Raw genomic sequence first — 24485 nt, 5'->3', positions numbered from 1 at the left:
GACAGACAAACTATGGTTACTCAGACTTGATATTTGCCAGACATTTTCTTTAAAATGAATGAAATGAGCCTGTCATGTTAAGAGTAGAAAGGGGTCCTGAGATCAAAAGGCCTGAGAATAGCTGATTAAAGAAATTTTGGAAAATTCTTTTGGTCCAATTTGAGTTACGTGCTACAACTAAAAGGAACTGAAACTGAAGTTCTTTGTAAGTGTCGTTCTCACTAAAGTCTATTTATTTTCAATCTACAAAATGAGTGAAATATTATTACATACCACTTTCTAAAACTCACACATGACAGTACATGATCCCTTAAATGTGTGAACTGACTCATAAGATTCTTTATTCTCACTTACCTTCATTTCAATAACAGTTTGCAGAGCTTTTGTCTTAGCAGAATCAGGGGCATTCTCAAATCTCCGATGCATCTCCTATACAAGAAAAGCAAAAAAGAGAGTTAAGTGTCTTCCTTTTCACTCTCATTAGAAAAAAAAAAAAAAAAAAAAAGAGGGAGGAAACTGGAGGGGAAGGGAGAGGAAGTGGTTCTGTGCAAAGGTGATTCCCGCGGCCTTATGAGACACTATGATCCCTTTCTGTCTCCCCGAACTTTCTCTGTAGAGCAGGTAACCTGCAACTGCATTCAGGCTAAGGAAGCATAGGAGGGTCCAATCTCTGAACACCTAGTTGTTTAAAGTTAGTCAAACAGACCCTCGCTACTATAACAGCTGAAACTACAGCACATCCCTGGTTGATGTGTCAATCTTCCACATGACCTGCATCTTTCTCTAAGACATCTAACCAGATCTCCAAATGATCCCAAAAGGGGTTTAGAAATATTCCCTTTTAAAGAGGAGAAATGAAAGCGATCACAAGCAGTCTGCATCACACAAAGCTACTGAAGGCATCAGCACTGACATCCTTTCCACAGCATCCACGCCCAGAGGAGCAGCAGTCACCTAGGACGAAAATCTCTCTCCACTGGGGCTACAAGTAGGAAGAAAAAGAAAACTGCTGAACAAGGTCCCTAAGCAGTTCATGTTTAGAGAAAGTCAAAATTATGGCTACTTTTTTTAATCCAAATTTTAGTGAGTTCAGGATGTAGAAGGAAAGAGATGATGGTAGTAGATTTAAGGGAGGAACATTTTTAAATTTTTCAACTGACTTCCATTAATTAGTATCACCATTAGGGTCTTCAAGGATCACCGGGAAGTTACCAGAACACCTCGGGCTATTGTCGGATTGCATGAAGGTCTCTGAGCTAATCAGTCAGTACTTTCAAAGCAGAACAGAACTTTCCACCTGCGCAGTACTTAACTATAATAAAAGGCACGTATAAACCGTTCACCTAATTTATTCATTCTTGCCTGACCAGGAAGAATGGTTTGAGAGAAACAGGAAACAGAACTGTAAACTTCATTGAGTTACCTCTTCCTGAAGGAGCATTCCTAATGAAATGACACAAGTTCTAAATTATAAACACTCAACAGTTTCAAGACCAGCAATTTCTGAACATGCACAGTCCCCATCTGGCTGCTGATACTGTAGTGCAAACCACTACTAATACACATTACCCTTTCTGCTCCCTCTCCCCTAACTCCAGCCTGAAACACTCAACTAGGTATCCCACTAGTATGTTTAACAAACACCTCAAACTCTACATGCCCAAGACTAAACTCTTGGTGGTGCCCCAAAACCAGCTCCATCCTTCCAGTTACACTGGTCAAAAACCAGTGAGTCTTCTCAATGCCTTCCTCTCTCTTTCAAGCCACAGCCAGTCAGGAATGCAGTTAACTCTACCTTCAAACATATCCAAAATTCAGGCACTTCTTGCCATCTCCACTGCTACTATTTAGAGTGAGCCACTAACAAAAACAGCTTTTAATCCAACACAACTTCCTAACCAGGCTCCCCATTCTTTAGCTTACTCCCCCCGCCCTCAGTCGATTCTCAATAGAGATTCTCAATAGAGAGCTCAGAGTGACCTTTACCTCCCGCTACTTTTCCTTCTTCCTACAGCACTTATCCTCTAACATATTATGTACTGTGTTTGCGTGTTATGTGTTCTGTTTGTTTTCTACTTTCCTCTATAGGAATGTACGTCCCACAAGGGCCAGGGTCTCGGTTTCATCACTGACAGATCTGAAGTGCCTAGAACAGTAGCTGGTACTCCGCTAAGTGCTTTAAACACGCTGAAAGAATGAATGTCAAATGAAGGAAGAACAATGACCACCAACCCTTTAAGAATTAGGTAAAAGGGAAACTTTTAACCACCTCCTACTCCTAAGCTGAATTATGTGCACCTCTTATTTCTCATACATCATGTGACACAGCCCTCCTTTAACACTATGTAACACTATGTTACATTTGAAATAATTTTCTTCTCTAACAAAACAGAATGTGAACATTTAAAGAGCAAAAAGTGTCCTTTGTATTCCTCAGACACTGTCTGACATGTAAGCAACCACTAAAAATTATTTCTCCTCCACACCCGTTCCTTTTGTTGGATGAAGGAAAGAATAAATTATCAGCTGTTTTCCATCTTCAGTGGTCCACTCTACTGGACCACTCCCTCCACAATATCTAATAAAGGATCTCCTTGTTTCTAAACCTAATAGCTGTTGTCAGTCTACATACTCTCTGAACGCCACCAAGTAGCTGACCTTTTTTTTAACATTTAAGGGAGAAGCATTCTTTAAATTTTTGACTGGCCTCCATTACAGAATTACAGAATTATCCTAGCTTTACATGTTTGTTCTCTGCCCTTTTCCCTATCCTACCCACAGACAGAGATGTTCTATGTTCCTGTCCTGAGAACTCTTCTCAGTTATACAGCCTCAACCCAGGGCCTCCACTAGCCCACAGAGTAACTTAACATGATTAGAAGAAGCAACACCCTTGGGGTCGATGCAGCCTCACCAGGAAGCATGAGCTGAGTTTTGGGCCCAAATTGCTCCATGAGCAGGAAGCTTTGGTTCAGTGAACCACCTGCACGTGCAACATCCAAGGAGCCCTGCCCAATCCCACAGATTCCCATCCAAGGAACTCTTCCCCAATCCCACAGATCCCCATCCAAGGAGCTCCTCCCCAATCCCACAGATTCCCATCCAAGGAACTCTTCCCCAATCGCACAGATTCCCATCCAGGAGCCCTGCCCAATCCCACAGATTCCCATCCAAGGAGCTCTTCCCCCCAATCCCCCAGATTCCCATACAAGGAGCTCTTCCCCAATCCCACAGATTCCCATCCAAAGAGCCCTGCCCAATCTAACAGATTCCCACCCAAGGAACTCTTCCCCAATCCCACAGATTCCCATCTAAGAAGCTCTTCCCCAATCCCACACATTCAATTATTACCCTCCAAGGATAACCTGCAAAATCTATTTCTCTGGTCGTGTAGTGGACATCTATCACTCTTTCTTGCCATGTGACATCTGATCTTTCTATGGTTGGGGACTCCACATTTTAAGGCACAGTCTACCTCCTACAATACAAGCTAAAAATGCCACATACTTGTTTCCCCAGCCTTTCTTGCAGTTAAAGTCCAAACACATGACCTCATCACCCCAATCAGACACATACATCACTCACTTTCAATCAGAATCTTATAACAAGTGGTGACATGAGTACTTGAGACAATTCTGGCAATGAGTGGCAGGGGCAGCAGCTAGCCCCATTTCCAGGCTCGGGAATGGCAGAGGTTCGGGTGGTAGCTGTGCCAGTGACGTCAGCAGCAGAAGCTGCTGTGCCTGTGCCCGTCGCCAAACCAATGAAGGAGCATGATTGATTGCAGGCACTTTTTTTGGCTATGTAACTTCTGACCCAGTTCTTCAGCCCGCCTAGAAACTCTGGGACCTACCTATCTATTCATTTGTTCATGCCAGGAACTACGCCAAGTTTTGGAGATGTAATGGGAGAATAATAAATTTGGTCCCTTTTATAGTGGAGCTTTTAGTCTGCCATGAAAAAATAGATTCTAATCAAATAATCACCTAAACCATTCGTTATGGTGTCCAGTGACCTCCGCTTTGCCAGAACTCACGATTCCGCCTTAGTCCTCAGCTCACCTGATCTGTGAGCAGCATTTGACATGTCGCTCAGTCCCTCTTCCCTAGAGTGCTCTCTTCCCTTGGCGCCAAGACATGACACTCCTGAAGTTTTCCCTCCTGCCTTACTGCTTCCTTTCCTGCCCAACTCCCAGGAGTGGCCCAGACATCAGTCCTCTTCTCCTGCTCACTAATTCCCATGTGTTCTCATCCGCTCTCCTACCTCTCAGCACTATACACATAATAACTCCCACATTTTACCTCCTGCTGAACTAAGTCCACACTTGTGTGTGCATCTGATAGATATCACACTGTTAACATACCCAAAGCGGAACTTCTAATCCATCCCATCACAATTCATAGTGTGTGTCCACCCAGTTGTTTAGGCCAAAAACTTGGGAGTCTCATTCTTCTTACACCACATCCAAACCATCAGGAAATCCTATTTTCAAAATGTCTCCAGAAACTGACCGCGTCTTATACCTCCACTGCCGCAACGACCTGAGCCACCATTATCTCTAGCCTGGATGATACCGGCAGCAACAGTCTCCCAAAGTTGATTTCCCTGTTCACAGTAGGGCAGCTCGAGTGATCTTTTTAAAACAGAAGTCAAATATGACTGAAGCCTTCGAAAGCTCCTCATTTCCCTGGCAGTGAAAACTGCAGGCCCAATGCCGGCCTGTAAGGCCTGATGGGATTGGCCCGTTCCTTGCCTGGCTTCGCCTCTGACTTTTCTCCCCTGGTCGCCAGCCACACTAGCCTCCCTGCTTTCCCTCAACACAGCAGTCGTGCTCCTGATGTAAGGCCTTTGCACTCACTGTTTCCTCTGCTCGACTCTCTCTCTCTTCTCCCCTTAACTGTTCAAGTCTGTTCAAAAGTCAAAGTCTCAGAGAGGCCCATTCTTATTATTCTATTTAAAATTGCAATTCCCCTCTGACACATATTTCCAATCTCCCTAACCAAGCTCTACTTTTTCTTAGCATTTATCACTTTCTAAGAGCATATTACTTATTATGATAAACATAACAACTATCTCAGAAATATTTTTTTCATTCTCTGATATATATTAAGCACCCAGAACAATACTTAGCACAATGGTACACTCAAATATTTGTCAAATGAATATTTTTTTAAAAAACTGAATAATCCAAACGTGAACCATGTTACGAAGAAAAAGGTCCACAGTGCCAGAAGAGAAACATTTCAGAGATCTGGATCAATTCTAGAGATCGTGGAAAGTTTCCTAAGGAACACGTGAGAGCTGAAGAGTGAGTAGGAGTCAGAGGGGCCAAGGTCAATAGTGAAAGGGGAGAAGAAAGAAGGCCTCACGGGTATGTTTTCAGCCAGCTAAAATGCCAAATGTGAGGAGAGATGGAGACTGAGAATCTAGATCTGTCCACACACCCCTGGAAAGTCTGGGTGAATTCCAAAGTGTACAAGAACCGCAGTCTGAAGACAGCTGCTCTACACCAGCTAGCGAGTTCTCCTTCATTTCCCATGCACTTGGGTTTGAATTGATTTAAAATGTTTCAGAGCTACAACATCCCTTGCTCAGGAAAGCAGCCTCATCTGGCTGTTTTCACTACCTCTCCGTTCAAACAACTGATCAAGATCACCAGTGAATTCCAGGAGCCAAATCCAATGAACACATTTCTGTCCTCTTCCTGGAACTCTCAGAGACCTTCAAAGCAATGGCCCACTCCCTTCTATACACACGTCTTCTCGTGACTACTCGTGTTATGACACCACACTCGCCTCTTTTTCTTCCTGACTTCCCAGTTGCTCCTTCCCTGTTTCTTTGCAGGTTCTTCCTTCTAAAGTAGACCCCCAAATAGTATAGTGACCAGGGGATCAGTCCTAAACCCTTTTCTCTTTTTCATCTAAATGCTTTAATCTACTGCATTGTTGACAATTCAATGGAGATGCTAGTGAATTTCTATTCTAGGCCTGCCCTCTGCTATGATTTCAACACTCATATGGCCAATTGTTCATTCAACCTTTCTTGTTAGATGTCTAATAGGTAACTCAAACTTACTTTATCCAAAACAAAACTCCTGATTTTCTCCTCCTTCCTCTGCTGAGTCTGAGGAGAGACAAGCCTTTCCCGTCTTGTTAAGCATGGCACTGCCCTCCCAGCGGCTCAGGCCAACACAGGGTCTCCATTCACTCCTCCCAGACCTTCCCTCCTGCCTGTTTCCCACAAGCAGGTCCTATTTGTTCTACCTTCAAAATGTTTCCTGAATTTATCCATTTGACTCCATTTGCCGTCTAGGTTAAGCATAGATAACTACACTAGCTTCAGGTTAGTTTTCTTCCAATTCCTCTGTCCATTTTTGAGGGAGCACTAGGGGACTCTTGATAAAACATCGACAAATCAGGTCAGCAGTCTGCTTTAAATGCTTCAACAATGTCCCAGGTACTTCTCACTCTCTACAAAATCAACATGATCTAACCATCACAGAGAGAAGACTGGCCCTTGTTGTAAAATGATTTTAAAATTAGATAAAATGCATGAAATAACTGTTTTCAGATGATGGAAAACAAGCAGCACAGGACTATGATTCTTGAGAAAAGAGAAATGAGGTGATGGCCCCGAATTGCTATCCAGTATGTAATGTGAGTAGAGAAAACCCAAACAGAAAACAGCAGTACTGCAGAGCTCAGAAGGCAGAACAGATCAACGTGGAAGAGTCCTAAAGATGGAATGTGCAGAGCAGAATAACAGAGAAGGAAGCTAGCCAGAAAAGCAGCAATGTCTAATCCTGACAGGGGGCCCCTTGAATCTTTGGCCAAATACTAAGTACGCATGCACAGACCAAGACTCCACAATGTCAGACAAAGAATAACTACTGGGGACAGAACAATTACCACACAGCTCTGAATTGAGCAACTGCCTGAACTCACATGGGGATGGGACTCATTCAAGTTCCAAACAGCCAAAGTGCAGAGAACAGAGGCACATGGTAGCGACACCAGAAAGGTCAGTCTTAGGAGCAGAGCTAACCCGGCCCTGGAGGGAAGGTTATGCAGACCAGGGCTCACACAGGGTAAAAGCAAGTCTTGTAAGGATTGAGTTAATCCACAATTACATTAACTCTTGCAAGACACAACTCTTCATGAAGGGAGACAGTAAACTCCAGGATCCATTAATCCAGGACAAAACCTGAACATACTGGTGAGGCCATAATAACCACCACCTGCATTAAAACAACCACCTGCATTAAAACAACCACCTCATCAGCTCCCTCTCAGCCTCCAGGTTGTCCGCATTTAATCAATTGCCTACATGTAAACAAGGTGATCAATTGCGCACAAGTAGAAATGTAGTAATATTTGTTCAATAAATGAGTATAAAACTTTAAAATGTATAAACAAAAATAAAATGAATCCTGCTAATTATAAATAATCTTTACTGATAAAACCCTGTATTCTATACTTTGCATTTTTCATTTGGTATTTCTATATCTACTTAAAAATACTAAAACTGCATTTCTTTGACATACCTCACAGTTCAGATACCGAACTAATTTTATCTGACCTCTTTCCCATTACCTAATTCTAAATTAGGTAAATTTCCAACTGCTTTAAGGTAAAACTATTATAATTTCATTTTAAACTGTAGCAAGCATGTAAGCAAAACAAAATAAAGAAAACAGGAAGCTATTTGAATAAAAAAATTCTTCCTATGCTAAGGAACTAGGATACATTTGAAACCATTCACAAGCATAAAGCTTTCCTATTAGGACATTTTACAAGCTATCACTCAGAACAAATTTCCATTCATTAAAGACCATTATGCACACATCTTGCAGTCAGTGAGCGGATACAGCCCCCCTTTCCCAATTCCCAGCGAGCACCTCAAGCCTCTGGCTAACGCACTGTGAATACAGAGAAGATGCTGGAAACAGAGAAATCAATGTACTATGCCAGCAAATGCAAGAAGTACAACATGCTGCGACTTGCTCGCTTTATTTCGCTCCTTTTGGCCTGATATTTTTCATTCAAAAAAATTTAAATACAGGTAAAATATCTGGCTCTTGTTACACTGTCACCTGTGGTAGACAGCAGAAAATGAGTTCATTTCCTCTTTAATTTACTAAAGAATAATGACTAATCTAGAGTTAAAAAACAAGTTAGGAACAAAATTTCTCATTTCTTTTTTTAGTAGTTTCTTTTTAAAAGTAGTCAACTTTTACTTACACAACTGAGGGAAAGAAGTATTTGTGACTGAAAAGTACTACTTATGCCTGAAATTTCTTTTCTTCAAGTTTCAGGTATTAGCCTCCAAAACCCTTGGTTCAAGGGCAGAAGCTCCAGATTGCTTGTGAAGTTCTTTCACAGATTCAATCCTCCACAGAAGTTCTAGGTTTACTGTACTCACAAGACAGAGGGGACAGAAATAAAGAAGGGAAAGGTCAACGGGAAGAATCCTCACTATTTTTTCTGCGTCTTAACGCGGCCCGTGTCAACATTGTACTTCAACCTTTTGCCATTTCTAGTAACGGCATTATTCTGAGAAAAAGTATCATGTCAAAATGGAAATGAGGCACAAATGAAAAAAATAAGGGGAGGAGAATTAATCTGAATAAATATTAATAAAACTCACTTTTCAAAGTCATACAAAAGAGCAAACTGACTAGGGATTCCTTCTTTTTTTAATTCTTCCTATTCTTTGTCTGTTATTTCTATTTTTTTCTCTATATATCTCTATTTCTTTTTTTTTTTTCTTTTTCCCTCCGTCCTCCTCTGCTTATTCCTTTACAACTGCCAAGGATACAAGCAGGCATTCCTCAGATCTGCTAGGTAGATTGAGTATTCCTAGCCTAGTCCTTAGTCAAATACTAGGACATTTAACCTCAAACATTTCAGCAAACTCTAACATGATAGCAGTTGTACTAACAAGGTTTGTTCACTGAAATATTATAGAGACAAAAATTAGCATGAATGTAATAATATTTTAAAACAAATTTGTATTTTATCCACCACAATGTATCCAGTCTACATTTCAGAAACCAGGAGTACATATAGGTCTGAAATATATTATTAATTTGGCCTATAGACAATACTAGATATGCATATGGATTGCAGATCCAAAAATTCCATAGCCAACTTAGGTAATGTCCTGCCAATAGACTGAGAACCACAATTTGGGTCTCAAACTTCGGCGTGTAACAGAATCACCTGTAAAGCTTGTTAAAATGCCGTTAAGTACAAGCCCCAAGCACTAACCACAAATCTTGCCTGTAGTTCAGTATTTGCCCAATAGATGTCATGTCTTCACTCTTCCATCAGTCAAAGGAAAGGTACAGTAAACAATATAAAATCTAACAATAAGTAGTCATATAATGTAATTTTGGTACAAACAGAAAATACAATGCTTAATTTAAATTTTATTTTTTCTTCTTTGGCTTTTATTTGGGGGTAATTATTTACCTGTTATCTACAAAATCATGTTCATAAACAAAATGACAAACTAAAAATGTTACTGGATATGAATGCCATTTTAATGTTACTGTATTTCATCAAATCAAAAATGCCACTGATTTTAAGATATACCATTGTTTTATGTGCTAGAAAGAAAAGGGGGAAATGCCTCCAAATAAATCATGACACAAAGCTTTACTGTTCAGAATTTTTATGTTATACTGATTGCAAGAGTCCTTTTTGACTTATTTAACCACAGAGCTTAATCATGTATCATTTTTTAACTGTTTTTGACTATCTCCACATTAATAACTTTGTTTCAATGCTGATTCACTGTTGCAATATTACTGAAGATATACTGAACAACAATTATAGTTAATAATACATACCAACAATGCTCACACCCTCAACTAAAGTGACAAAATGAACAGCTGCAAGGATGTTTACAATGCACAGGCACACAAATCTAGCCCGACTGCTGCCTTGCTGACAGTGATTGGAAAATGCCACCAAGGTAAGACAACACAATTTCATATTGTTCAAAGGGGAAAAACTGAGTCTCGGGAGTAATGACATACCAATTTTTTTAAAAGATGGACAATAATAATTAATAAAACCTATCATATCCTGGCATTGACAACTCACATGCCTTTCTGCCTTTCAGGATACACTAGTGATATAATGTACAACAATCATTTCAAGTTGCCATTCACCTAAACTAGATTAGAGCTGTTAAATTCTTTCCTAGACACTGCCTTGTTCACTCTTGACTATCCCTTTCTCATTCATTCTCATATAACCACATTAAATTTTAAAAGCTAAACCAGATCTTATCACTGCCTTGATTAAATGCTGGAATGGTTTTCTCTTGGTACCTTGAATAAAATTGTTGCATAAATTATCTGCAAGGATCATGAAGGCAAGTGCTTTGTCTCCTAGAGGGCACAGATTTTGTTTTATTCACTTAGGCTATTTCCTAGTGCTTCGCACATGGTTAGTGCCCAGTAAATATCTGACAAGTGGAATGAATGAACTGGCCCTGGTTACCTCTTCAACCTCATCCCATGCCAACCTCCCCCTTATACAATGCACTTTTGCTCCCTAGCCTCCTTTGTTCCCTCAAAACGCCTTCCCATCGAGCCTTTGAAACTGTTAACCCTTCTTGATGAAATGACTTGACCCAAATGCTCAGCAAGAATGCCTCCTTGTCTTTCTTCAGATCTCCCTTAAAGGGCACCTCCCCCAAAGATGCTCACCCTGTTTACAGAAATCCCCTCCCCCAACATAATTAGACTCCACTCAATCCATTTATTTCATCTCAAACTCTCCAGTTTACTGTCTCCCACCAAATTTTTAAGTTCTAGGAGGGCACTGACCATGTGTTCTAGCATGACAAATGTACACCCAATCCCTACCCCAGGATCAAACACATGTATAGTAGAGGCTCAGTAGATACTGAGTAAGTGAGAAGGAAAGGTGGTACCAAGTGCCTGTAGCACCTATTGTTTTGGAAACAACCTTTATGCATTAGTCTAGTCACATGTCACCAAGCTTTACCCCAAATTATCTTTTCAACTTTGGTTAATTGTATTTTCTAACATACATAACTCTTTAAGGTTTTGCTACAGCAATGTTAAGTCTTTCCTATCTCAAGATTATATTAAAAGCTTTTTACTTACATTTTCTTCCACTGTTATTTTTTAAAAGCAGCTCTTCCTTTCATCCGAAATTTAGTTTGATGTAACTATGTAACTGTTTTTGAAATGGATGGCCATTATTCCAAAACATTCATCATATACTTAGAACTATATTATTTCTGGATTCCATTCTGTTTCATTGGTCTAACTATCTATTGCTGTGCCAGTACCACATATTTTAATATCATTGGGTTTAAAATACATATCCCATAATCTGCTTAAGCAAGTGTTCCTGTATTGTTCTTCAAATAAACTGCAACATCATTTGGGCATGTTTCAAGAATAGTCCCATTGGGTTTGCATTAAATTTACAGATTTGGGGAAAAGTAACATCTTTATATTAATGCTCCCATCTATACTGTAATGAAAATTTAGCCCTATCCTTTCCGTTACCATTACTGATACTATTTTTTCCATTTCCTCATCTAAATGCACTGCCTAACATTTCCAGAATAATGTTATGTACTGATGAACACAACCATCTTTGGCCTCTTCCGAACTTCAACGGCTGTTTCCAGTATGTCACAGTAAGCATGCTGTTTATCAGCTTGAAATATGTTCATAATATGCATGTACTGTTATTATTTACTTAAAATCATACTATAAAATATCATTCAATGCTTATTTTTAGTTCATTGGTTTAGTTTTCAATCAAAACGTCTGCCACATTTATCTAATGTCATTGAAACAGCTATCAAATACCACAGGTTCTCTTTTCCTTTTACCTATTACAAATTATAACTGTGTATGATATATTGAGCCATTCTGGCATTCCGGGAATAAACTCCTTTTGCTCAGAGTATTATCCTTTTATCATAATGATGCTTCTATCTGCTAATATTTTATTTATAATTTCTGTATCTAAACTTGTAAGGAAAGCTGGTTTCAGGATTTAGTTTGTTTTCTAACTCTCGCCAAGTTTTCATATCCAGTGGTCACCCTAGGAAAAAAAGAACTAGAAAGTCTCTCTTTCTTTCATTAAATTCCAGGTTGAAATTTCTTTGTCTACATTTCAACTTATTCAACTAACATTTCTTGAGTACCCAATGTGTATGTTTAGACACTGGCAATATAAAGATAAAAAATAAATAAACTTTTGATGCAAAAAATTATGTGAACAATGAAGAAATCCACATGTATATATACTATAACATCAGTTCATCTACATACATGTATAGAGCTACACAAAGGAAGACGTCACAGAAGAACTAAAATCTGAGCTAAGTCTTAGAGGTAAGTAGGAAAAACAGAAAGCAGAACAAGCTTTCTAAACATTTGTTTCTGACGCAATCATTTCTACTTGTTCTTAAATAATTTTAATTTGTATGGCTGTGTTTCCTATAAGATGAAGCTAACGGCAACTGGAATTGTGTGTGACTGTAAAAGGCCTGTATTCTTCCCTATATTCTGTATGTAAGTGGGACTTGGCATTTGTAGAACTTGTTATTTGAAAATCAGTCTTTACATTCATGGCTTTTTCTACCACTTTTGCAAATTCACCGTATTTCTGATTGTTCTGTGACAGAAATACTCTGTGGCTTTCCACAATCTGTAACTATTCACTATTTATTAACCCAAAACGCAAAAATAGATGGGCATAGGTTGAAATATGCAGAAGAGAAGCAGTAAAAATGTAACATAGTGTGTCATGATGCTGGTTTAGTCTTCCTGCTGCATGCTGTTTGAGATTATTACCACTTCTCTAGCAATGTTCTACGGCCAGGATCTGGATTATCTCATTAAAATATACAGTCTTTAAAATAAACTGAAAGAAACTCAGGATGTGCCTATAACATAGCAGTTGATAGAAAATTTTCTAAACTATTAGGATCTTGTAATTTGAAGAGGACGGCATGTACATAGCTACAGATTAATCATAAAAATATAACAGTAGATGCTATTGGGAGGAAACTGGTCGAATCACTCTGGAAGATGAGATTATTCAAAGTTTCAAAAAAGTACACACTCTTTGAGCAAATTTATTTCTAGGAATTTGTCCCAGAACAATTAATGTACAGGGATATATGATTAAGGATATTCAGTGCAGTACAGTTTTACTGAAAAATTACTACTGGTCTAAATTTTCAATAGCAAGAGATATTCAAATAAAGGCAATGGAATATTATAAATGCATTTGAAATTACAGCACTCTATATGTTCTGACAAAGAAAGGTGATCAGGACAAATTACCATACTTGGCCGTGTATAATGCACATTTTTTGCCGAAATTTGTGAGGGAACAATAAAGATGTGCATTATATGTGGGTAGTACTAATTCCGTATCTATATAGATGTTTCTAATTACTTTATTTATGCTTATGAGTTAAAAGAGTAACTCTAAAAATAAATAACGATATCTGTATGCAAAATAATACTCTGGAATATGATAATTGTTGAACTTACTATGAATTGCAACAATGAAGAGTTCTTGGCCTTCTGTGATACGCAAATATAAAATTGTTACCAGTACACAAAATTTCTTGTACCTTGTATCTGTTCTTATATTTTGTAATTATTTGTTACATAAAATTTCTTGAACTGTAATGTTAAAAAATAAACGCTAAAATTCCTTTATAATACAAAAAGCAAGTACCTAAATATAAACAAATAAAAACTTAAATTAAAATGATTTTTCCCCCCGAAAGTTTGGGCCAAATATGTGGGTGCACATTATACACGGGAGCGCATTATACACGGCAAAACACAGTATTAAGAAAAGCAGGTGATATTACATTATGCACAGCTGCACTATCTAATATAGCAGCCATTAGCTGCATGTAGGTACTTAAATTTAAATTTGATTAATTTAATTTTAAATTACTTATATTTAAATAAAATTTAAAATTCAGTTCCTCAGTCCCACTAGCCACATTTCAACAGTCACATGTGGCAAGTGGCTACCATGGTATACAACAAGTGGTAAAACATGGTATAAAACATTTCCATCAACACAGAAAGTTATATTTGGCAATACTGATAAAGTTTTCTATTTTTTTTAAGGAAAAGAAATACAGAAATAATGAAGGAATGCATAACAAAAAAACTGGAAACATACATAATGAAAACGGATAGTTAATCACTAGGTAATGATGCCTTGGGTTTTAAGTTTTTGCTTATCTACTTTCTAATTTTACTATAATAAACTACAATAAATTTACTGTGTGATAAAATTGTTTTTTAAAAACACTGAATTTCTTTCAAAAATAAAAATGTCCTCACTGTAAATAAATATTTCAGATTTTTTTTACAAAAGGAGAAATTATGGAACAAACTAAATTTAAAAGTATTCTTTTAAAGTTGCTATTTTGCTGCTTTGCAAATATCCCATTTTTTCAACCTCCTGTCTCCCATGTCATTCAAAAAGGATTATTCAGACTGGCACTAACACAATTCTAAGTTGTTTGCTTTTCCTATCCAAATCGGAAAACTATCTGAAGTCTCTGATCACATATAGAGAATTATAGCTGTTATTTTTTTAAATTCAATATAAGATGAATTCTTCATATATGCTTTCTTAAAATGAAGCATTGTCTAGAAAAGTGAAAAATTATCAACAGTCATAGTGGTCAGCTGAAGTCTATTTTTCCTCTCTAAAAAATAAGTGACGGCGTGACTCTGTATCATTCTTTCTCTCTGTGCCTCCATGGCAGCAAATGATTTTTATCATATATATTTTATAGCAAGGCAACAGTTTCCATGGAAACCACAGGGCACACATATCCGTTACTGCTGCCAAGGACTTTAGAAGCACACCTAAACTGAGGTTACCACTTACTTTCTCTTATTGACATTTTTAAATTGAGCAACAGTTAGCTACTCTGATTCTAGTTTTGTTGCAGCGTCTCTATGAACAAAATCAAGAGATGAGTCACAAATCAAGAAAATTCTGTGTCCCCTAGAAACAAAATGAGTCTCTAGAAACCGGGGGGGGGGGGGGGGGGGGGGGGGGGAAGAGCCAGAAAGTTATCAAGCCAGTACACATACCAGTCAATATCATCTCATATAAGAGAGCAAATCAGAATAGAAAGCAGTGAATCACTTAAATACCAAAGAAAAAAATTCCCTTCCACTAGCCCAGTAGAGAATAAAAATTTATCTAGGCCAGGATGCTGACTAATCACGGGGAAAAAAGACAATCAATCAAGCATAACAACTGACAAAGTACTCCCTCACCTCTCTCAGCATGTTGTTCTCTTTTTCCTTCTGCTCCAAAAGGCTTTCTAGGTGGTGGACATGCATCTCAGCCTCTGCCAGCCGTCTTGTTCTCTCATGGTCTTCCTCAGTAGCCTTAGCAGAAAGTCCTTTGCTCTGCAGCATCTCCAGAAGCTTCTTGATGGATTCATCCCGAGCATTTAGGGTTTGCTTCTGAGTCTCAATGCGCAGCTCCATTTCCTCCAGAGTCTTTCGAAGAAGGAACAGCTCTTTGGCCTGCCTTTCGTGCTCACCGTGGAGCCTCTGGAAGTTCTCCTCCGTCAGCTCTGCCACACATGGCTCACCAGTCCTGCTGCTACTATCTTGCTGAAACAGCTGGTTGAGGTCCCTCTGAATCCGTAATTCATCCTGGAGAGCCTGGATTGTCATCTGCATGTGCTAGAACCAAGACAAAAAAGAAAACCCCAAATCAGCTTTCCTCCTCAAGCAACAAAAACAGAGCACACGAAGCGGAGTCAGAGAGTAGCGACCAGGGCTCTGAGAACCCTGCCCTTAGCCAACTAGGATTCACGTCATTCTGTTCTACATCATCTTAAAAAATGACTGAGATAATCTGTAAAATGTTAGTAATTTAACCTGTGTTTATTCCCAACAGGAAACAAGTATGACAACTCCTCACTTTGCATGAGCCGTGACAAAATAAAACACTGTTCAAAAGAATAGAAGGTAGAACTGAAGGAGGGAAGGAGAAAGGAAAGCCAGGGGAAATCTTCAGGAATACAAACACATTATATAAAAAATTTCATCAAAAACTACAGCGGATCTCAAGATACAACATGACTTTCAAGTATTTTACAATTAAATTTACACATTAAATAATAAATACTAGTATTTAATAAGCAGTTTCTACATGCTGGATTGTGCCTAGCACTTTTTTTTTAAAGATTTTATTGGGGAAGGGGAACAGGACTTTATTGGGGAACAGTGTGTACCTCCAGGACTTTTTTTTTTCTCCAAGTCAAGTTGTTGTCCTTTCAGTCTTAGTTGTGGAGGGCACAGCTCAGCTCCAGGTCCAGTTGCCATTTTCTAGTTGCAGGGGGCACAGCCCACCATCTCTTGCGGGAGTCGAACCGGCAACCTTGTGGTTGCGAGTACGCGCTCCAACCAACTGAGCCACCCGGGAGGCAGCTCAGCTCAAGGTGCCGTGTTCAATCTTAGTTGCAGGAGGCGGAGCCCACCATCCCTTGCGGGACTCGAAGAATTGAACTGGCAACCTTGTGGTTGAGAGCCCACTGGCCCATATGGGAATTGAACCAGCAGCCTTCGGAGTTAGGAGCATGGAGCTCTAACCGCCTGAGCCACCGAGCCGGCCCCAGAGCCTAGCACTTTTTATGTGTTAATTCATTTACTCCTCACTAGACATACACTATTTTTTTTATTGATGATAACACTAGGCTTACAGAGATTTAAGTGACTCGCCCAAGATCACACAATAAGTGATAGAGCTTAGATTCAAAACAGCAATTCTTCCAGCCCACTAAAACTAGTACTATCCAAAGGTAATAACTTGAAGTTTTAAAAAAAACCTGAAACTATATGAGCTTTTTACACAGGGAAGATAACAATATAGGCGAGTAATTAAATGAGGATGTTAATGCAGAAAAATGTTTGCGAGGGCACATCTTTAGCCTGTACCCTAATGAAATGGAATTTAATTTCCATGAGTGAATTCCAACACATTATACAAAGAATCTAAAAGACGTTACATCAAGAATCTCATGTTTAGAAATGAAGGAGCAACAATAAAAGGTCACTCTTTGCATTTAAGGCATAGAGGCTGGCAGTGCCACCGTCAAAAGAATACTAACCCACATCCGAAGATGGGAGTTTGGGTTCCAGCTCTCCCACTAGCTAGCTATGTAATTTGGAAGAAACTGCCATCTTTCTGGGTTTCAGATTCCTCATATTTAAAATGAGGATATAAATATCTGTACCATATCTTCACAGAGTTAACATAGAAATCTTTTTGGTATATATTGCAAAATACATCTTGTTTTAAAAATTTGGCAGACTGCAAAAGAGCATTATAGTAAATATCTCAAGGAAATGATTTGCCAAGTGTACAAAGATGTGTATACAAAGACCCTCACTGTTGGAATAGTGACAAAATTGGAATATTAATAAATCTCCTATGGTGAGCATCTAAACGTTTTCTAATAAAAAAATTTTTTACCAAAAAATAAGAGAAAAAGACTTCCGAGATGCCTGCTTGAGTGTAAAACACTGTTCAATTTGCTACCACTTTCGTTAAAAGGAAGGTAACAATAAATATTTCCTATTTATTATAAATAAAAATATTCATAAGACATAAAAATATTTCTGGAAAGTTATACAAATTGTAAAAAAAATTAACTGGAATGGCTGAGAGACAACTTATAAGATGACGACTATGTATTTTATTCCTCTTGAAATTTTTTTAACTAAGGAATGACACTGAAATTTTTAAAAAACAGCATTATTGAGATATAATTTATATACCATAAAGTTCACCTGTTTAAAGTGTACAATTCAGTGGTTTTCAGCATATTAGAAGTTGTACATCGATCCCTACTATCTAATTCTAGAAATTTCCATCACCCGGCAGAGACTGTAATTGGCAGTCACTTCCCATCTCTCCTCCTTCTAACCCTCCTCTTTAATTTGAACTAAATGGGCAGACTACCTACTCAAAAATTAAATTTTAAATAAAATGTACACCAATATTTTTTAGCCTTTTAAAGAATGAAATTCTGAAACATGCTACAACATGGATGAGCACGGAGGATACATGAAAAAAGCCACTCACAAAAGACAAATATTATGATTCCACTTATATGAGATATCTACAACAGTGAAATGTAGAGAGACAGAAAGTAGAACAGTGGCTGCCAGAGGCTGGGGATAAGGAGTTATTGTTTAACTGGTACACAGATTCAGTTTTACAGGATGAAAGGAGTTCTGAAGATGGGTGGTGGTGATGGGTGTACAACCACATAAATGGACTTGATGCCCCTGACCTGTATGCTTGAAAGATGGTTAAGACAGTAAATTGAAGATGGTAAATACAAGATGTATTTTACAACAACAAAAAAAGGGAAAAAATGGCTGCTACAGAATTCCAATGTATGGATATTAAATTATTTATAACTACTTATAAATATTTATGTTGGTTCTCATTTTTCACTATTCTAACAGGTACATCATATGCATTATCTTTGCACACATATCCAAATTTTTCCTACGGATAAATTCTCATAGGTGGACCTGCTGGATTGGAGTGTATGCAGTTATAATTCTGATACGTATTACAAATTATCTCTAAAGCAGTGTGTACAGATTTAAACTTCCACCAATGTCTGGGAATGGCCATTTCTCCATACCTTTAATAACTTTGGGCATTTTCTTCTTTTCTTTCTTTCTTTCATTCTGGCCTTTCTTTGATTACATGTGAGGCTGAATATCTATTCACATATCCACTGGCACTTTGTATTCCTTCCTTTGTGACTCAGCTGTTTTTTGCCCATTTTCCTAATTCATTTTAAGAGCTTTCTGTATCAGGAAAAGAACTTTTTGCCTGCTGTGTATGTTACAAATATATTTCCAAGTCTGTCATTTTTCTTTCAACATTGTTTATGGTGGTTTATAAATAGAAAAAAAAAGTTTAATGCGAAGATATCAACCTTTTCTTTATAGCTTCTGGTTTGGGTATTACGCTTAGAGCAAACAGTGAACTTTAAATTTTGATAGTCTTCAAACTCTTGAAAAGCATTGCTTTTTCTTACCAAGAACAAATTTATAATACAATTGTCAGGTTATTTTAATTCATGAATATGATTTTTTAAATGCATTTAATTGTCAGCATCACATTTTAAAAATTCTTAGCAGTTGCTGGAGTTCAAAATCCTTAATAAAAAGATATGTCAAAATGCTAATACTCTAAAGCCTTTAATCAACCCCCGTTTCCTTCTTTAACTTTGGAAGTCAAAAAAATTCAGATAAATCCTGAAATGAATTTATCCCAAAGGGAAATATCATAAGTTAAACTTGCTCTTTTTTGTGGCGCCTCAAAAGCAGTCGCTGCTTCAGGATTTAGCTGAACATCTCTTTCCCAGCCATTGGCTGCCAGAAACTCACTGAAGTGGACAATGAATGCAAAGATCGTAACGTTTTACGAGAGATGTATGGTCACAGAAGTTGCTGCTGACGCTCTGGGTGAAGAATGGAAGGGTTATGTGGTTCAAATCAGTGGTGGGAACGACAAAAAGGTTTCCCCATGACGCAGGGTTTCTTGACCCATGGCTGTGTCATCTGCTCCTGAGTAAGGGGCAGTCCTGTTACAGACCAAGGAGGACTAGAGATAGAAAGTACAAGTTTGTTTGGGGTTGCATTGCGGATGCCAACCGGAGTGCTCTCAACTTGGTCATTGTGAAAAATGGGGAAAAAGATATTCCGGGTCTCACTGACACAACTGTGCCTCGTCACCTGGGGCCCAAAAGAGCTGGCAGAATCCGCAAACTTTTCAATCTCTCTGAAGAAGATGATGTCCGCCAGTATGTTGTGAGAAAGCCCTAACTAAACAAGGAAGGTGAGAAACCGAGGACCAAAGCACCCAAGATTCAGCGTCCTGTTACTCCACACATTCTGCAATACAAACATCAGCGTATTGCTCTGACAAAAGTGTCCTAAAAAAAATAAGGAAGAGGCCACAGAATACTCGTATATTCCATTTGATAAGGAAATACCAATTGACCCACTCACCTACTGAGGAGCAGTAGGTATTTTTCCACCTTTTCACTATTATATTGAATACACGTACATCCATCTCCTCATGTAGATGTGTAAAAGTTTCTCTCAAGGAGACAAAGAACGGACTACTAGGTAGTACAGTATGTTTCAACTCATACCAGTCATTTAAACTTAACCTTTTTCAATTTAACATACTCTGTTTCCCCGAAAATAAGACGTAACCGAACAATCAGCTCTAATGCATCTTTTGGAGCAAAAATTAATATAAGACTCGGTCTTATATTATATAAGGCCTGGTATATCATATTATATTATATTATATTATATTATATTATATTATATTATATTATATTATATTATATTATATTATGTATAAGACCCAGTCTTATTATATATTATATTATTTATATATTATGTTATGTTACATTATGTTATATTATATTATATTGTATTATATTATAGACCTGGTCTTATATTACAGTAAAATAAAACCGGGTCTTATATTAATTTTTGCTCCAAAAGATGCATTAGAGCTGATTGTCCGGCAAGGTCTGATTTTCAGGGAAACACGGTAGAATGAGGTACATAAAACAGATGATAAAAGGGTTCAGATGTCTAACCTGGAATTTTCATATCTGTAGAACTATTAATCGTATAACCATTTTCCTAGGAGGAAACTTTTAATGGAAATGGATTGAGTTGCTATTAAAAAAAAAAAAGTCAAATGATTGTGCATTCAATTCCATCCCTAAGGAATAAAGGCAGAGTATTTTCAAACAAACTTGTTAATTATGAAGCTGCTTTAGCAGAACCCTAACTTCATTCTGAGGCATGAGAATTTTTAAATAGAAAAAATTCTACCCATAGAATCCTCTCTCTGAAAGAAGGAATGAGAGAAGAAACAGGAAAGATTGGGAAGAATTCTAATTTCTTTCCTCCTCTCACCCCACATCCTAAAACGGCATCTTTCCCTGAGAATCCCCACAAAAAACTACTTTAATCTTAATACCAAAATTTTGATCTCCAAGATTCCTATAAAATTATCTTACAGATAAGAACCCTGAAGATGTGAAAACAACAGTAAATCAATACCTTCAACAGTTTCCCTGCTGTCCCTTTAATATTCATTACAGAAAGAAAGAAAGAAAAGAAAGAAAGAAAGAAACAAACAAACAAAAGGTAAGTTTTATTTTTTATCAGAAATTTGAAGAATAATAGTCATACAGGGGTACCTGATTCAGTTCCTACATTTAAAATATTTTTAAACTAAATATATGAACTAAATATGTCAACTAGGATAGATGCTGCTATAATTCTTTTTTGACAGTTTTTACAGCAAATTCTTTGATCTCCATGCTATAGGGAAAACTGGCATTTAAATACAGCTACTTATTTAACCAAACGTTGAGTAATAGAGGAAAAAATACTAAAGTATAGTCCCTCACTGATGGAAGAAACATTTTTAGCAGTTGTTCTGTGTCAAGCATGATGCCCCTTGCTAGAGATACAATGGTAGGAAGCCGTAATCAACATGGTCTGGCCACATAAAGATAGGTAAGATAAGTAACAGTAGATAAGACAGTTATCAATCAAAATGCACACACACACACACACACACACACACACAATTATAATTGCAAACAGGTATAAAAGCTCCAAATTCAAGGTAGTAAGATAAACATAACGAAAACACCCGAACCACCTTGGGAGGTTCAGAGAAAGATTACCTAAGAAAGACATTTGGGGGCTGAATGAGATTTGAATAATGGGTAACTTCTGTTAACTATTAAAGACAATTTTCTGTGAAGAGAGGACAACTTATGTGAAGACCCTGAAGAAGGAGGGGGCATGGCACATCTGAGGAATTAAGGAGACTGAAGCACAAACAACGTTAAGCAAGTGTGGCTAGAGTGCTAAGGGACTTTAAGGGCAGCAGGAAGCCACTAGAAAGTTCTGAGCCAAGTGTCATCACCATTACTAATATTTATCAAGTGCTTGCCACGTGCCGAGCACATATTACCTCACTTAATTCTTACAACAATCACATGGGGTAAGAATTATTATAACTATTTTACAGACAAGAAAACTAAGGAAGGACAGAGTCAGCGACTTGCCCAAGGTCATGTAACTAGTGAGTGGTGGAGCCGGGATTCAAACATCACATGTGCATTTTTAAAAACTAAATGTGGCTACACATTAGGGGGAAAGAAAAAGACTGGAGAAAACTAGAACACTGTGGAAATAATCTAAGCTAACAATGACGATGACCAAACTACGGTATGACAGCAGCAGTGGGGGTAGGAAAATGGATGGCTCAGAGAAATACTTACCATAAGAGAAGAAAAAAAAATCAACAAGATTTGACTGGCAGGGTGAGAAATGGGGGCGGGAACCAAAGAAGGTTCCGAAGTTTCTGATTTGAACTCCCTGGTAAAGTGGTGATGCCATAAATAAAAATGAGGGGGAAACAAGGAAAAATCAGAATTGAGAAGAGCTCATGAGTTGAATTTAAAGTAACTTTGAGATGTTGAGACAAGGTTTCAAGTGAGAAACTGGATATGTGGGTGTGAAACGTGGAGGAATGATATAAGCTAAAGATATAAATGTGGAGGTTTTGATACACAGGTATCATTGAAGCCGCAAGAGTAAATGAGCCTCCCTAGGAAAAGAAAATAGAGTAGGAGGAGGTAGTCATAGCACCATTCCTCCAGGAAATGGCGGGAACAGTATGAGAGGCTGGCAAAGGAGACAAGAGCAGTCAGGGAAATGGGTGGCAATCAGGAAAACATGGTGTCACAGAAACTAAAAGAAGGTTAAGGGAGAACAAGACCAATAAAGATTTGCCTCTGGGTTCAATTCCTTGTTCCATCAGAATGACCTCAGTGAAGTTACATAAACACTGTGAGTCTTAATGTACTAATCTATACTATGAACATTCTGAAACTTAACCTGCAGGGTTATTATAATAATTAGAATAAAGTAGAGGGGGGGGCACCTATCACATTGTAAATTATAAATAAATAATAGTTACTATGGTTGTTGTTGTTGTTGTTTGTAAAATCAAGAGGTGTGATTAGTGACAGCAAACCAGGCTCTGTGAAGCCCAGGGGTTCTGAAGAACATCTTCTGGGAAAGCCTGGCAGGGCAATCCTAGGGGATCTGAGCTCCCCATTTCTGTCTCAATCACATCACCTCTGTCTTCTCTCTACTTTTATTTCTTAAATAATTTTTGTTTATATATCAGAGTAATATTGTTTGAAAAAAGGGGTCTGTAGCTTTAAAAATTTTTTCAAACACCACTGCCTGAACCATCTCAATCGTCCCTTCAATTCGTTGGGATTATAGGTTATAACTTCACCAAAGTAAAAAATGTGAGAAATAAAACAAAATAACCTGTCTGATAACATCATCCCTAACATAAACCTTACAATTTATGAAAATTCCCCAATTAAAATAATGGTCATGAATCAATTAGCTCTCTTTATCCACTGAAAAATAACTCTTCTTCAAAAAGCAGAAGGGAAAATTAAAAGCCAGAGAGGAAACACAAGATCCACACCATCCACAAATGTTTAAAATACACACAGGCACAAATAATTGGAACTGTTGTGTGATAAGCCACCACATATTACCCATTTGTTACCCAATTTGTTCAATAAATGAATGTCCTTATCAACACACTGTATTTCCTTATTTGCCAGTACAAACACAAATAAACCAATCAACACCCCAGAAGTTATTTCCTTTTACGCAAATCTTCCAAATCCATTTTTCATGTTCTTCATTAGGTGAGCTGCTAAATGAAGACAACTATTGATCACCATCAGATTCACACACTATGTCATAAGAATCCCAAGAGCCATTCAACAGCACACTATTTTAAACTACATAAAAGGACAAATACGATTAAGGCCTTTAAAAAATACAACCTGTCTTTGTTGATTTGCTGATTGATCTGCCATTGAAAATTCTTACTACTAGCAAATGCTATGCTTTAAGAGAACTAACTTAATATTACTTAAGAGCATAAATTCCAAAGTTGCAGTTAAAAAGGATAGTCCACAGTACATATCTGATTATGTCCTAAATGAAAAAGATACTCAGTGTCTGGGACACAAAATCTGCAAGGCTCTGTAAGACCTTTGTCCCATTTTAAGACAAAGTATTAGGACATCAGTGACACAGAGTTTCAAGCTAAGCGTCCCTGTGAATTTTTAGATGCACCAGAGGAGCAAACGCTCAACAGGCTGAACTGAAGAGTATATGAGATAATCACCACGGAGAGGACCAGACACAACGATGACAGAAGAAGTAATTAATTATAAACAACCAATAGCATACAAAAAGGATTTTACAATAAAGTTTTAAAGGTACTAACTAACTTCAA

General features: G+C 37.8%; 1 protein-coding gene across 14 annotated transcripts in view; it reads right to left on the bottom strand.

Moving 5' to 3' along the window:
• The window catches only part of ERC1 (ELKS/RAB6-interacting/CAST family member 1), a 491277-nt gene that overhangs the window by 362967 nt on the left and 103825 nt on the right, over window positions 1-24485 (bottom strand). For all 14 annotated transcript variants that reach the window (XM_074325171.2, XM_074325172.2, XM_074325174.2 and 11 more), the window contains exons 3-4: window positions 15335-15751; window positions 355-429 (exon numbers count right to left, since the gene is read on the bottom strand). In XM_074325171.2, coding sequence (XP_074181272.1) covers window positions 355-429; window positions 15335-15751 — 492 coding nt within the window. The remainder of the gene's footprint in view (window positions 1-354; window positions 430-15334; window positions 15752-24485) is intronic.

Source organism: Rhinolophus sinicus, chromosome 1 (assembly GCF_057876585.1).
Source record: "Rhinolophus sinicus isolate RSI-liver-muscle chromosome 1, RSI-T2T, whole genome shotgun sequence".
Taxonomy (NCBI): domain Eukaryota; kingdom Metazoa; phylum Chordata; class Mammalia; order Chiroptera; family Rhinolophidae; genus Rhinolophus; species Rhinolophus sinicus.
The sequence above is the reverse complement of the archived record's forward strand: the minus strand, read 5'-3'. Positions and strand labels throughout refer to the sequence as shown.